The sequence below is a fragment of the Acanthisitta chloris genome, unplaced genomic scaffold, assembly GCF_000695815.1.
Source record: "Acanthisitta chloris isolate BGI_N310 unplaced genomic scaffold, ASM69581v1 scaffold3618, whole genome shotgun sequence".
Lineage (NCBI taxonomy): Eukaryota > Metazoa > Chordata > Aves > Passeriformes > Acanthisittidae > Acanthisitta > Acanthisitta chloris.
The window spans coordinates 3918-18353 of NW_008686405.1; the positions used below are offsets into that span (position 1 = coordinate 3918).

Consider the following 14436-nt stretch of genomic DNA (forward strand, 5'->3'; position numbering starts at 1 on the left):
GGAATTATCTGTTATGGTGTAGTGGTTTGTAAATTATCTCTGGCAGCCTAGTTCTAAACCATTAAACTTCTGCTGTCTGTGCCTCAAATTAAATATACACTGAAACCTTCAGAGGAGAGAGATTAGGATATAAATACAATGTCATCTCATTCCAAGGAAGAAACCAGGTTAGAAATAGGTGTGTATACACTAGTCTTTCTCCTGTCTTCAGGGCCAGAAACTTTTGTTAGTGCTTAAAAGGAGAATTGAAGTGATAGATTATCCAGTGCAGAGCACACAGATCTTTGGAATGCTGGACAATAAGTGTGATCTAAGCTGTGTTTTTGTTTAAGCAAAACACTTAAAGGATCAAGCTTAAACACTTGAGCGAATAAGTATTTGGAAGTAGCTTGCTAGATGTCCTTGGGAATAGGTCATGTTAAGACTAACATGTTTTGTTATACTAGTAACTTTGAGTTTGGCCAGTTTTGACATCCCTTGTGAAGTCAAAATGGCAAAAATTTGTTTTGCCTTTGTAGAATGTGTTGTGCTTAAGCTTTCAGTGGAATGACCAACTCAGCAACAGCTTCTGGTCACAGCCCACATTGCTAGGGCTGTGAGCTGAGGAGAGTCAGGTGGACTTCCAGTTCTCCATGTATTCCTTAGACCTGTGTGTCTTAGTGAACCAGACTTGCACTGGTCCTGAGTTTTCTCTGCTTACATCCAGACTTGGAGCTCTCAGTTGAAGTGTGTGTGTTTTTGGGCCCTTCAGGGCCGGGTGTAGGCTCTGTGGGTGTTTGGGTGGGAGATGTCTGCTGAATGAGGGTGGGAATTGGAGCTGGTAAGTAGATCATGTCCTTACTTAGGTGTAAACAAATGTCAACTCCGTGGCTTTATAGTTGCTCAAGGTGACTGAAGCCAGGTTGCTGACTGACTGACAAATCATTGAAAAACCTGGAAAATAGTACCTGTGGCACAAAGAAGGGAAGGAGGATGTTGGCTGAAGAGGGGATGTCCCTTTTCTGACTCTTTCTGACCCGTAAATTGACTGGGGCTTATGGTGGAATCCAAGGTTAAGTATCACACCTGGGAAAGAAATGCTATGTGGTGCTTTGGTGCAAGGAGCAAATCTTGCTCTGGTCATAACAGGTTTTCTTCCCCAGTCCAAAACTTGTCATTTACCAACTTAATGAAAGATTAATGGTTAGCATGAGAAATACTCGTAAAGCCTTTTAACAAAACATTTTGCATTTTGTTGAAAGGTGAAATGATCACTGGTTTTGGTGGGTGTTTACTAATTGTTACAGGGCAAGGAGGGGAATGGGTTTAAACTGAAAGAGGGTGGGTTTAGATTGGATATTGGGAAGGAATCCTTCCCTGTGAGGTGCTGAGGCTCTGCTACAGGTTGCTCAGAGAAGCTGTGGCTGCTCCATCCCTGGAGGCTGGATGAGGCTTGGATCAATCTGGGCTGGTGGGAGATGTCCCTGCCCATGGCAGGGGGTGGAACTAGATGAACTTTAAGGTCTCTTCCATCCCAACACATTCTGGGGTTCTCTCCTCAGTGTTTGTGAACCGGTTACACCTTGTGTGAGAGGTGTTAGATGAGCATCAGAGTATTACTTTGAATAAGTGAGACTCTGTGATTGATATCTAAGTACTTTATGCTCTTGTTTTGCATTGTTTCAAAAGAACAGCTTTGCCTTGAGTGTGGTTTGTGTGCACACTTATGTTAATCTGGGCATTTGAACTTGCTGCCTCCTGCCTTTTGAATCATGTAGCATGCCAGTTAAGAGAGTTCAGGTTCCTCTCGGAAAAGATTGTAATTTATCTTGTTGGTGGTGCAGTGCAGATTGATTTAGACCTCTCCCATTCTCTTCTCCACAGCAATTGGAGCAGATCCAGAAGGAGCTAAGTGTTCTGGAAGAAGATATTAAACGAGTAGAGGTGAGGAGCCCAGACATTGTTCTGACTCTAGCCATTTTTCATTTCCATCAAGCTGTCTGCCTTGCTGTGGGGCTGCTGTGTTAAATTTATGGCATTTGAGTCAGTAATGGGAAAATGAACAGCTGATGTTCTTTCTTTAATTTGTTCATTTAGTGGATGTGTGCAGGCTGCAGGTTGGTAGCTCTTACATAATCATTCCTTTCACTTTTTTTTTTGTGTTGCTAGTAAGTATTTTAGAGTAGTTGCTAGAAATCAACAGGCAGTATATTGATCAGAAGTTATGATTTTTTTGTACATTGCAGTGTTCTGGCTCTTTGCACAGGCTGTTTAAATCTTAGCAGCATGTCACTCTGAAAACAGAGAGGGCTTGGGGGTGCACAAGAGAGTCATTATGGCTGGGTAGGAGCAGAACCAGCTCCTGCTGCATGTCAAAACAGATGCCTGCTGCCTCCTGGTATAATACCCTTAATTCCTTAATGATGGGAATCTCTTGAGATTTTTGCACAGAAATATTCTCCAAGTATGTGTAAACCCATCAGTGCAATCCTTCTGTCCTTACAGAGTCCTTAGGTTCCTCTTTGGTCCTTCCCTCTAATCATTTTAGTGTTTAATCTTGGAGCTGATGTTTCAGGAATACATCAGACTGCCACCTCTCAAAATAGCATACCCTTCAAGCTTCTTGGGAATCGGTTTGCAGGTCTGCTTCTCTCTTCTTGCTCATCAGCATGAGCTCCCAACCACTGCCCAAAAGCCTTTTAGCTTTCTTCACAAAATTCTATGCATGCTGATGAATTAGCAAAATCTAAATCCAACTGACAACTGCAGAAACTTCTGTTTGTTGGAAATTTTTATCTCCCTAAATGTTTCTCAGCTTGGGGAAATAAATATACCTTATTGTGTGTTCTCGAGACTGGTAAAATAGATCTTGAGATCTAGGAGAAGCTATTCCCAAAAGCTGTGGGATCTCTCAGAGAATATGGAGCTCCCTGTTTCTCTGCTCTTTCATCAGACATTTCAGTGGGCTGCAGCTGGGGGACATTCCTGGGGTGTGATGATGACCTTGCTGCTGACCTCTAAAGCTTGGGATCTCTCTTGTCACAAACATCCTACTTTCTACCTAACAACTAATGGGCACCTAGTGGGAATTTAAAAGCTCAAGTGATATTGTCCTGGGAGCACTTTGTCCCCTAACTAATGAGCTGCTGCATCCTGCCTAGCTTCCATTTCCCAAACAGATGAAAGACCAGCCTCATACTGGGCACACAGCAGTGACTTAGTGTGGCAGTGACAAAGCCAAGTTTATGTACAAAGTTCATCTCTTGTGCATTTGCCCCACAGAAGACTTGATGGATTCTCTTTTGATCTGGGGCACCACCTTTATCCGATTGCTTTGTGGCTGTTCTTGCCATGCTCCATATCCAGTGTGATTTTCCAGCTGTAAAGGCTATTGGATAAGTCTTCATGTATCTCAAAACTGCAGTTAGAGCTTGCTGGTTCTGCCATGTTTAAGGGAGATGCTGGGTTAGAGGCAACTGGATGCTAACCAGATCAATTGGGGTTCTGGAGTATAAACTCCAGAACTGCCCCTTTTGGGGCAAAAAGCAAACCCAGTTGGAATGATGACTAAAAAAAATGGAAGAAAATCAATGTTGCATCAAGTATAGTAGAGATTTTTGGGTAAGAGTTGGATAAAGTTAGACAGAGTTGGAAAAAACAGAGCTACCATATGAACCCCGTGCATTAGGGAGTGCCTACTCTTCATGTTGTGTCAGCATCAGAGCTACCATATGAACCCCATGCATTAGGCAGTGCCTACTCTTCATGTTGTGTCAGCTTTACTGTAACATGGCTTTCTCTTTCAGGAAATGAGTGGTTTGTACTCCCCAGTCAGTGAGGACAGCACAGTGCCACAGTTTGAGGCTCCCTCACCTTCACACAGGTATGGAGCTTGCAACTCAGAACTTGGATTTCAAGCTGCATATGTTGTGCTGTTCTTGCTAGTCTTCTCCATGCTGTGTCCAAAACAAGCAAAACTCATCTGTGAGTGTCATACAGTGTTTTTTCTGTTCTGGTTTTGGTTGGTCTAAACTTTATGTGAACAAAGCAGTGAAGAAAAAACCATCTGAGTCTGCAGTTGGATGAAAAATCTCCTCTAGAGCAGATGCTGTGGAAAGCTGATGGCTTTAAATGCAGTTGGATTAGTAAAGTTGAGTCATAAGCCTTTGCTATGGTATGAAATATTGCTGTTATTTACATGCTACCTTTTCTGAACATTATGCAGTTCTGCTTGGCATATGAAAGGTCTTAATTTTATATGATGTTGATGTCCTCTGGCTTTCCCACTCAGCATGAATAGCTGAAGGTCTGGGCTGGGGATCAAAATGTAAAATGTACAGCCTATTGATTCTGCTTATCTGCTGTCTGGTTTGATTTCATGAAATGCCTTTCAAATAACATATTTTCTGGGTAGATTTTGGGATGGAATATTGCACAGTCTGGTTTCTTGATGATAAAATTGCTGATGCTTCTTGTGTCCAAGCTGCATATGCCAGGGTTTGAAGTGCTTCACTTTATAGATGTATCTTTTGGTGATGAGAAAGCTCTAATTTCACAGGGCCTAGATAAGTTATTAAATTATCATCTCTCCTACGTCTTCATAGTAGAGTTGTCTAAACTCTTGGCTTTTGTTATAAAACTGGACTAGTAGATTTTTTGCAATTAGAAGCTCTAAACCTAATAGCCCAGAAGTAAGTAAGAAAGAATGATCCCATTTCCTCCCCTACAGAGATTTAGATGCAGTGAGGTGAGGAACTTGGAAATATTGGCTGGGATTTCCCACCAAGATCCTATTTCTGGACACTGAGACCAGAATCTCTCCTATTTCTATGAAGCTCTGGCTGGCCCTGAGGGAAAGGACAGGAATATGGCCAAGATGGATGGGAACAGCATTTCCAATTCAGCTCTTCACTGTTTCTTTCGTGGTTTTTTTTTGGTTGCAGGTGTTTTTTCACATGGGTTATTGCTGCTTTGCCAAGAAGTAGCTTTGTGAAGCTGCTGAGATTCTTGTCAGCTTCTACTAGTTTTCTGATTATTGGCTATTAAATAGATGGGTTTGCTTCCTGGCACTGATGCTTGGGGCAAACTTGAGCACTGATTGGGCTCCATTTGTTACTTGTTGAACACCTTCAGGCCTAGAATCCTTTCTTTTTTTATAACAGGAGGTTGTACTTATGAGTAGAAATGTATCTCTATTACTTGAGCCAAGCTAACAAACAACCTCCTAAAGAAGCTTTTTATCTGTTGCAAGCTGGAATAACAATTTAAGCCCAAGAGTTTCAGTGAAAATTGATGGGGGAAAATTCTGCAGTGAGAGCTGCACTGGTTTCACTCTACTGAGAATTTCTTACTATTATTTTAGGCCTGTTTGACTCTAGGACATGAAATAATCTCAGCTCTTGCTTTTGAAGATGTAAGATAGTGTGTAGGATATTGTGGGGATTTTTGGGTTGATGTCCTTCACCTAGGATCTGCTGGGAGATGGCAGTGGGTTAGACCCATGGGTGCAGAGACCACAGGCTCTTCCTTGCCCAACCTTCTCATACCTGTCTGGTTCCATCTTGGCTCTATCTTGAACTTTTGAGTTTTCCCTCTGGTACAGCGTGCCAGGAGTGTGATGTGGTACAGGATATCATATCTCATGAGATCCACCTGGAATACTGTGTGCAGTTCTGGTGTCCTCAACATGAAAAAGACATGGAACTGTTGGAGCAAATCCAGAGGAGGCCACGAAGTTGCTAAGAGCACTGGAGCATCTCCCTGTGAGGACAGGCTGAGGGAATTGGGGCTGTTCAGCCTGGAGAAGAGAAGGTTGTGTGGAGATCTCAGTGCAACTTTTCAACATCTGAAGGGGCTACAAGGAGCCAGAGAGGGACTCTGTGTTAGGAACTGCAGTGACAGGACAAGGGGTAATGGGTTCAAAATGAAGGAGGGAAAGTCTAGGTCAGATGTGAGAAATAAGTTTTTCCCAGTGAGGGTGGTGAGACACTGTCCCAGGGTGCCCAGGGAGGCTGTGGCTGCCCCAACCCTGGCAGTGTTCACAGCCAGGTTGGATGAGCCTTGAGCAATCTGATCTCGTGAGGAGGTGCCCCTGCTCAGGGCAGGGGGCTGGGGCTGGTTGATCTCTAAAGTTCATTCCAATCTCTAAATTATATGATTCTATGATTTAGGGTTTTTCTCAGGGTTCTGGGCTTGCCCTTTTCTCTAATGACCTTTTATCTGCTCCTCAATGACATTCCTGCACTAACAAGTAAAGTAGCCTCGAGTGGTTGACGAGAAATCAGTCTCTGAAGAAAAAAAGTGTCTGAACAGGCAGAAGTTGTTGCCAGACTCCTGTGACTTCTGTCCTTACCCTATCTTGACAGTTTTGTGTAATTCAAGTAATCGAATTGGTGTGAATGACCATAACTCAGATTCCAGAAAGGTCTGAGACTCGAATTTCATTCTCTTTTCAACATTAAATGTAAGTTTTGAAGAAAGAATGTCTCAAATGTCCCCTCCTTGGAAAGAACTCTGCAGAACAGCTGATAGGAGCAGGAAAATACCCTGAATTTTTTTTTTCAGCTCTGTTAACTGAAATATTTAATCTCCAAAGTGCACTTTAGAGATGCCATGAACCACTAAGAATGAAATACAAATAGAGTTTGAGCTGGTTTCACTTCCATGCTTAAATGGTATTAAACTTGCAGAGACTTTTTAACTTATCAGTGAATTAAAATGGTATATTGAAACTGAAATACAACTTGTTAACATGCTTAACACTCTGCTAATGAAATATAATTGTAGAACATTTTACTAATGTGTCTTATAAATAGTACAAGGTTATCACAGGCTAGTGCTGAGATGAAGAAAATTTCTTTAGCCTTTGAATTGCAAGTTTCAATAAAACAGAGTCTTTTGGAAAATGGGGTTTTATCTGGTCTCTGGTGACTTGCCCTATTCATCTACTTCCTCTAAATCACAGGCTTGCTTCATTAATTTTCTGTTTCTTTTCATTGTTTGTAGCTTTTTTCCCTCCCCGTTCTTAACATCTTCAAAATGGGAGATTACTATGCCTCTCCCATCTCCCTTCAGAAGTTCTTCAGCAAAGAACCAGGCCCAGCTCTCATGTTTGGCTGTGAGGAACACGTGTTTTCTCTTGTGCCTGCATGGGGGATGATGAAATATTAAATTGGGTAATAGCACAGAGCTTGTTTACAGCCTTGCAGATTGCTGGGTTTGTATACTAATAGAGAACGAGAGGGGAAGAAGAAGGGAAGAGAACAAATGGTTCTGTGTAGGGTTTTACTGTACAGGCCTGAGTGCTATTTTTGCTCCCAGTAAATGGTGCAAAGAGGAGAGAGGAATAAGCAACTTCTCTGTGGCTGCTACTCAGGAGTAATAGCAACAACAAACTATCACTAATAGGAGTTTCTGGGGGAAGATTCTGATCTGAACATGAGTTGCTTGGTAACTCTGATTCAGTTATCAAAATCCTGATCCTCCTTCCTCTCCATTTGTTCTAATTACCCTCTCCCACCCCTGTAATGGGATTTATAGTCTGCAGGTTGCCATGTTGTTGTTGTTGTTCAGGTTTTTAAATGTCATGTTAGCGTAGCTGGATTTCCTAGCGTTACAGCTTTTAAAAGAACTCAGAGGGCACCTCTGTATTTTTTGATTGCTTCCTTCCTGTCTGTTAAAAGGAAAAAACATACCAGCATATACCAGTTAACTGCTACAGGCACCACACAGAAATGACTTGGAATTTGTATTCTGGTTAGAGAGATGACATCTGCACTCTTGAAGGCTTTACCTCACCAGTCAACCTGCAGCAAAACGAGACCAGACACTACAAATCTGTGTGTTTGGCTGTTAATTGCCACTGTACCTGTCTGGGAGTGGAGGACTTTTTCATTGCTTTCCAGCCGAGTGTGTTGTTCCTGCTGTTCCTGGCAGGATGTGCTGTACGTGTTTCATTATTTCATGTGGCCACATTCTAATTTAAAGTTCATTGTCCCCAACCATGCCTGAAACAACTCTGCTCTTTTCTCCTCTGCAGCAGCTTGCAGCAAGTAATGATTTGATATTTTTTTATCCCTTAGATTTTCTTGGTTTGCAGCTTTTGTCTTGCCTGGAACAGAAGTCCAATCAATCTCATCTTCCAGGTTAATTTTTAAGTCTCATTAGAAGTGTTCTCTCATCTTTTGCTTCTACTTCCCTCCATCTTCAGGAGAGCTTGAAAACATTCAGAGAAATATTTAAGCACTAGTATGAAGCACTGCTGCACCCTCTAGACTTAACTTACAGGTGCCTCAACTGGCATTTCAACCAAACCACTTGGTTTGTGACCAAGAATCTCAAGTCTGCACACCAGTTCTGGCAGCTGTCACATAAGCAGCAATAGGTACAGTCATCATTGACAAAACCAGGACCTACAGCAGTGTCCTAGCAGCTTTTTTAAGATACCTTCAGCTTTCCCAGGCAATGTTTAAATCCAAGGTTCCCTCATAAGGCTGAGAACAATGAACCCAGATAGTTTCTCTTCTGCCCAAGCCTAGTGCCATAGCAGAAGCAAGTGAGATGCAAAGGTTTTAGAACCAAATCACGATGATGTTCTTAATGTGTTCTGCATAATTAATAAAATAGTCTTCTTGTGCTGACCTCCACTTGTCTTGATAATATAGGAAATTTGAGTGATAAGAGTGTTCTGACCTGATTCTGGTCTTACTGTGAGAGCTGAATGTTTTGCCCATGTGTGCAAGAGCCCTGAACCACTTGTTTTCTGCTTGGATCAGTCGATCCTTTTGCAGGTGTGAAAGTTAAATTTCATTGAGTTGACATGTGTGTGCTGTTTTGAAAACTGATTTAAGGTATGTTGTGTCATTATAGATACTCCAGAGTAACATATGGTTTAGCATTTTGGAACAGTATTTCTGGCTGTCAGTATTTTTCTGGTCTATTTGTGTTTCGTTGCTCCTCCCTGTTTTGTGTGTCTTCAGAGGTGTCTGGAATACTCCTGTCTAACACTGCTGTCTCTAGCTTTTTCCCTTCACAGCACTGGTTCAAATGCCAAGGCATTAAACACCTTTTTTTTTTTTTTTTTTTTCAAAGGAGCTGAGAACCAAGTCGTGTGTTATTTTCAGGATGTCTCATCCTGCATATTTCATCTGAAAGAGCTGCTTTTGCATTCTAATTAGAAATTATTAGACTGCACTCCACACAATTGTGTGTGATAGCATTCTGCTCTAGGAGAACCCTGTATTTTAAAAAAAAAAATGATAAAAATCTCTCCCAAACCCCCAAATAAAATATAACCTTGTGTTCCCTGTCTGCAAAATGGATTTCAAAGGCAAGTGTGCTGCAGAATGGCAAGGGGGGAATAGCAAACAGGTTAAAAATGAGAAAGGATGTGGCTGTGCAGTGATTTAAGAAGATTGTTTCTTTTTTTCTTTTTTTTTTTTTGCAGTAGTATTATTGACTCCACAGAGTACAGCCAACCTCCAGGCTTCAGTGGCAGTTCCCAGGTAAGGTAATACCTGTGTCTGTGCCTGGGAAGGGGGGACAGGAGGGTCAATGTGAAGGTTGGGCAGAGATTAGGTGCTCCTTAATCCATCTCCAGAGTACTGGTCTACTCAAGCCTTGCAAATGCTTTTAACTGGTTGTATTGGCAGCTGCAGCTGTAGGAATGATTGTGGGAAAGAAAAATGGAGTAATATGTAAACATCTTGACTTTTTTTTCCCTTCAAAACTGTCTCTTCCAAGTATTCATGATGAGAGGTGAATCCCTGACCCTTTGCATTGGCTTAAATAGCTGTGGATCAAGCACGACTTTCAAACAAAAAACACTCCAGATGCAGCTGTTCTGTAGTTTGTCCTCGTCAGGGCCTTACAAACTGTGTTATAAATTGATGCAGAGGGGGGAAAAGTTGCATATTCAATGGAGCTGTTTGGCAGGCAGCCTCCAAAGTGATCTGCAGGGCCTCCCGAATTCCAAACAGCACTGCTGGAGTCTCACAGCTCAGAGGGATTCAGCTGGGCTGGGAAGGTGACACTGAGATGCAGCTCACAGTTTCAAACAGGTTAAACAGCTTTGATTTGGACAGATGGGCTGTTGGTCACATGCCAACTGTGCCTTGGCTGCTCTCTCGTGGTGGTGGGAGACCATCCCTGGCACACCCCAACATCAAACTGGGAAACTAACAGGTGAAAGTGCTGTTGGAGCTTATTGGATGCAAAGAAAAACCACCTGAATTTTGAGCTGATGCATGTGCGTGAAGGTTTTGGGGTTTGTAACTGTATAACTAATTGGCAATTAGAGAAATCTATCAGTCTGGGAAAAAATATTGGTTTTCCTGCTACTGTGGTCTTGGGAGGTTTTTGCTTGAACACAGAACTGTGGTTCTACCTCACTTCAGAGGGCAGGTAAAATGTGGATGGGGAATTTGTGTTCAGGGCTCTGATGTGGTACAGTGTGTGTTTGTTCTCCACTGACACTACTTGTCTTAGTACTTCCTATTTCAAAGACAAAATTAATGGCACTGCTATCCTGCTGGTGAGCTCACAAAACAAACAGCCTAGAGTTTCTAGTCATACTGTATGACAGCCTTATTTGTGTGAGAGTAATCTTTTTTTGTCCTCAAATGCAATTTCTTGTCCTCAAGAGTGTAAGATCTGTACTTCTCTAGCACAAATTTCCAAATTAAACTTTAATATATGTTTGGATGGGGAGTTGAAAGAGAACTCTTGGAGTTAAACACTTCATTCAAAGGTAGTCTAATTTCAGCAAGACTTTACCATAAAAATAGTTTTAAGAATATAAATTAAATTGTGCTTTTTTCCCCCTAATTGTCAGTCACAGCAAAAATCATAGATTGGGCACTGCTGGCAGTAAGAGCTATCTAGGATGGACAGCACAGCTTTCTTTCTCAATATAATTACTTTGTGCATTGCCCACAAACATGTTGTTAGGGAAGAATTTATATACTACAGAGCTCCAGGACAGTTTTCTTCCAGAAGCTGAACTTCAGAAGTAAATACTGGACAAGTAACATAGGCCCTAGGGAATTCTGCAGGTAGGAGTTAATGGCAGTACCTTTTTTCTGCTAGAAATAAGGAGCTTGTGTGTAGCTATGGAGCTTTTTCACAGTTGTTAGAGGACTCTTTAGAGCACCTGATGGAGTTCAGACAGTAAAATCACTCTTGATAACAGCAATCCAAACTAATGTCCTCGACTAGGACAACTGTAGTAGTTTTAGCAGTTGAATAAAAATTGGGTGTCTTGGCTGTCTCATTTTTTTCCCCTCCTGTTTCCCAGCATTGCTCAGCAAAGTAGCCAGGGAGCAGGCTTCATGTCCAAACCTTATATTCTGTTTCTAAAACATGAGCAGATTAAAATGCTCAGCTGGGGATGGTCTGACAATGGGTTCATGCAGATTGGTTGGTGCACAAAATTGGTAGGAAGAGGCTACAATAGTGTTCCATTGAGTGTCTTAAAGCTGTGAAGTTTTAGAAAGTTCTACTTTAAAGGTGTAGGAGAACTTCCCCGTGTCGTGTGTTGAGATTGGAGTTGGGTTTGAGATGAAATAAGCTGTGTAGGTCATAGGTGCTGTCCCAGGCAAGTGTGAGTCACGATGCCAATGTGTGGCCTCAGGCAGGAAGTGTTGTCTGGAGGTTTCACTGCTTGGGGTTTGCTTTCTCCTAAATTATTAGATTGCTGTTCGTGCAGGTACAAGCCAAATTTGTGTGGGGTGTAAACATGGTTGGTTCTCCCTGCATGGCTGTAAGGAGGAGAGCCTGTTCCCCTGCACGGATTGAGGGGGAGTTGAGCACAGAGTGGGTTTGTTAGTGCCAGTGGTACCAGCCTGGTGTGTGCTCAGGTAGGTATGTCCTCAGGGACATTGTTCATTAGGGAGCTTGGTGGTTCTTCCACCTTTTAAAATTTCCCCATTAGCTTTGAGGGTGTGATATGTGACACTTCTTAAAGAGAAACTAAAGCAAGGGACTCTTCGTGCTTCCTGGGCAGTAGAGGAATTTGTTCCTTTTCCTTACTCGTGATTAAAGTGTTCTGTTTTGCTTCAGGAGGACAGATTACTTATGTAGTTTAAATCCTTTGCTTCTGCCTCTCACTATTACTGCTTGGGAAGGTTTGGAAATGGCTTTAATGATGAGCTTCATGGACTTCTTTTCAATTAACCTCTGGACTTCATACTGTCTTCTCCTTCTCTCTTTATTTGCTTAGCTTTATAGAGAGTTACCGAGTTGCTTCAAAAGAAATAATTCAGTAACTAACTCATTAAAATAAACACCTCCTTCTCTTTTAATGAGCTGTCTGCCGGGTATCTGGGGAGTATTTGTGGTGCAGGCTGTTTGATTTGTGAAGCTGGAAGGTGGCCTCTGCTATCTGTCAGTACAAATGCAAGACAGGACTCCCCAAGGGCTGGGGCTGCCTGTCCTCTCTGAGACCAGAACCACTAAATATGCAAAGGTTCAGGAAACAAAACTGTCTAAAAGCAGCATTTTTTGGTGAAGTTCAAGTGTGCAGCATAGAACCCTAAGAAGAACTGTTGACAGCGGCAATATTCTTCATTTACTGTCATTTTACACTTCTAACCCATCACATATAGTGTGTAATGGTCTATAGTTGGGTACAGTCTGTTGAAATGGAACTCCCTCGGCCTGGCTTTCCCTCTCTGAAGTGTTCTCCCTTCTCCACTCAGACCAAAAAGCAGCCCTGGTATAACAGCACTCTGGCTTCGCGACGCAAGCGGCTCACGGCTCACTTTGAGGACCTAGAGCAGTGCTATTTTTCCACCAGGATGACACGTGTCTCAGGTGAGTTCCTCTTACATGGTGTTCTGCTTCTCACATCAGTTGCCTCTTACAGTGCCCAGCCCTCAGAAAGGCCTTGCTTTTGGGAGAGCAGCTCTCACTCCCTTGCATGGCAACATGGCTATACGTATTGATGTGTTACTTGAATTGTCCTGTTTTGCTTCTCTTGACCAATCTAAAATTGCTAAATTTAGGCAACTTAATCCTGTCACTTTGGAGGGGCACATGGATTGCTCTGTAATCCTGGACTGTAAAGGGCAAAACCCACAATAAACCATTTCTCTGGTGCTCCTTATGAAGATGCAAATGTTTGAGAGCAGGGATTAGGTTGTCTTGCCACTAGATGTGGTAGAAAACCAGTAGTTCAAAACATTGCTATTGAAATGCTACAGAGGTATAAACACAAATTGATGAATTCTCCTGTATTTAGCATGCAATAGGACACTTGGAGGTTATCCTTTATGTTGTCTAGATTGAGCCTTGGTTAACAAATGGCTTGGAGTATAGGAGCTGAGTGTGCAGCAGTGCTGTTGTCCCATGGGGCACACCTTAGATTTCAGGCTTGTTTTGTGGAATTAGAAGCTGTTTTCAGGATTGCCTAGATTGCCTCATTCATAATTGAGTAAGAGTGTGACAGCAGCTGAAGTAATTGTTACCTAGTAGATGGATGGCTCTTAATTACATGACAAGATTCTCTTAAGGAGTGAGAGGGTCAAACGAATATGTCTTGAGGGCGAGGAGGGTTGTCCTGCAGCCCCTCTGGGGAAGAAACCAGCTTGGGGAAGAGAGTTTCAGGCAATGGACTGGCAGGCAAAAAATTTGCCATGCCAACCTGTGAGCTGCAGCCCATATCAAGTGTGACAGGCTGCAAGGAGAGCAGCCAGCCCTCAGGGGGATGGGAGAAACCCCTTAGGGACAACAGGGAACCAGGCAGAAATTGCTGCAGCAAAATATCTTTACTTGTTACCTTGGAAGGCAAGGACCAACCTCACAGGCTGCACAGATGAGCAGGGGAGCTGGTGTAGAAACCCCTGCTTTTTTTTCTTCTCCATAAATTTAGTTTAAGTTTTATTCCCTTTGAAATAAATAGAAATAATTGGAAAAAATTACTGAACGAATGGCTTTGAGTTTGAAGGCTGCAGCATGTCTTAGGAGAGCTCACTCTTAGAAACATCTGCATCTTTTACCTACCTCAGAGCAGTCACTTGACTCAATTCTCGTTGTGCACAGCACAATGATTTTAACAGGGAATGCAGCACGTTGAGAGGTGGTTCCAGTAGCTGGAAAATGTGAGAATCCTCTTGTATGTGTCCAGGCAGTTCCCTGTCAAGTGCCAGCAGGGGTTTTGCAGAATGCAGCTCTTCACAGGTCACACCAGCATGTTTTCCTGCAGTGCTTTCTTGGTGATGCATAACTGTGTTTATGTAAAAATAATACTTATTAACCAAGGATAACAAATGGAGCTCTTCCCAGCATCCCTTTGTAGGAAGCATCTTTCTTCATAATTGGAACTATAAATATGAATGCAGTGAGGCTGTTTTTTGTATTCATCTGTGTCAGCTGCACCAAGAACAGAGGATTTGCAAGTGCAAGTTTTCTCCTAAATAAGGGATAACCTATGATACTTGATTAAGTTTTCCTCTCTTAAGT

General features: G+C 42.4%; 1 protein-coding gene across 1 annotated transcript in view; it reads left to right on the forward strand.

The window, feature by feature from the left end:
• Positions 1-1863: 1863 nt before the first annotated feature.
• RFWD2 (ring finger and WD repeat domain 2, E3 ubiquitin protein ligase) overlaps positions 1864-14436 on the forward strand; it is a gene marked incomplete at both ends in the record, with an annotated part of 49627 nt that continues 37054 nt past the window's right edge. The window contains 4 exons of the mRNA XM_009080100.1: positions 1864-1923; positions 3786-3862; positions 9425-9482; positions 12675-12789. Of these exons, the coding sequence (XP_009078348.1) occupies positions 1864-1923; positions 3786-3862; positions 9425-9482; positions 12675-12789 (310 nt within the window). The remainder of the gene's footprint in view (positions 1924-3785; positions 3863-9424; positions 9483-12674; positions 12790-14436) is intronic.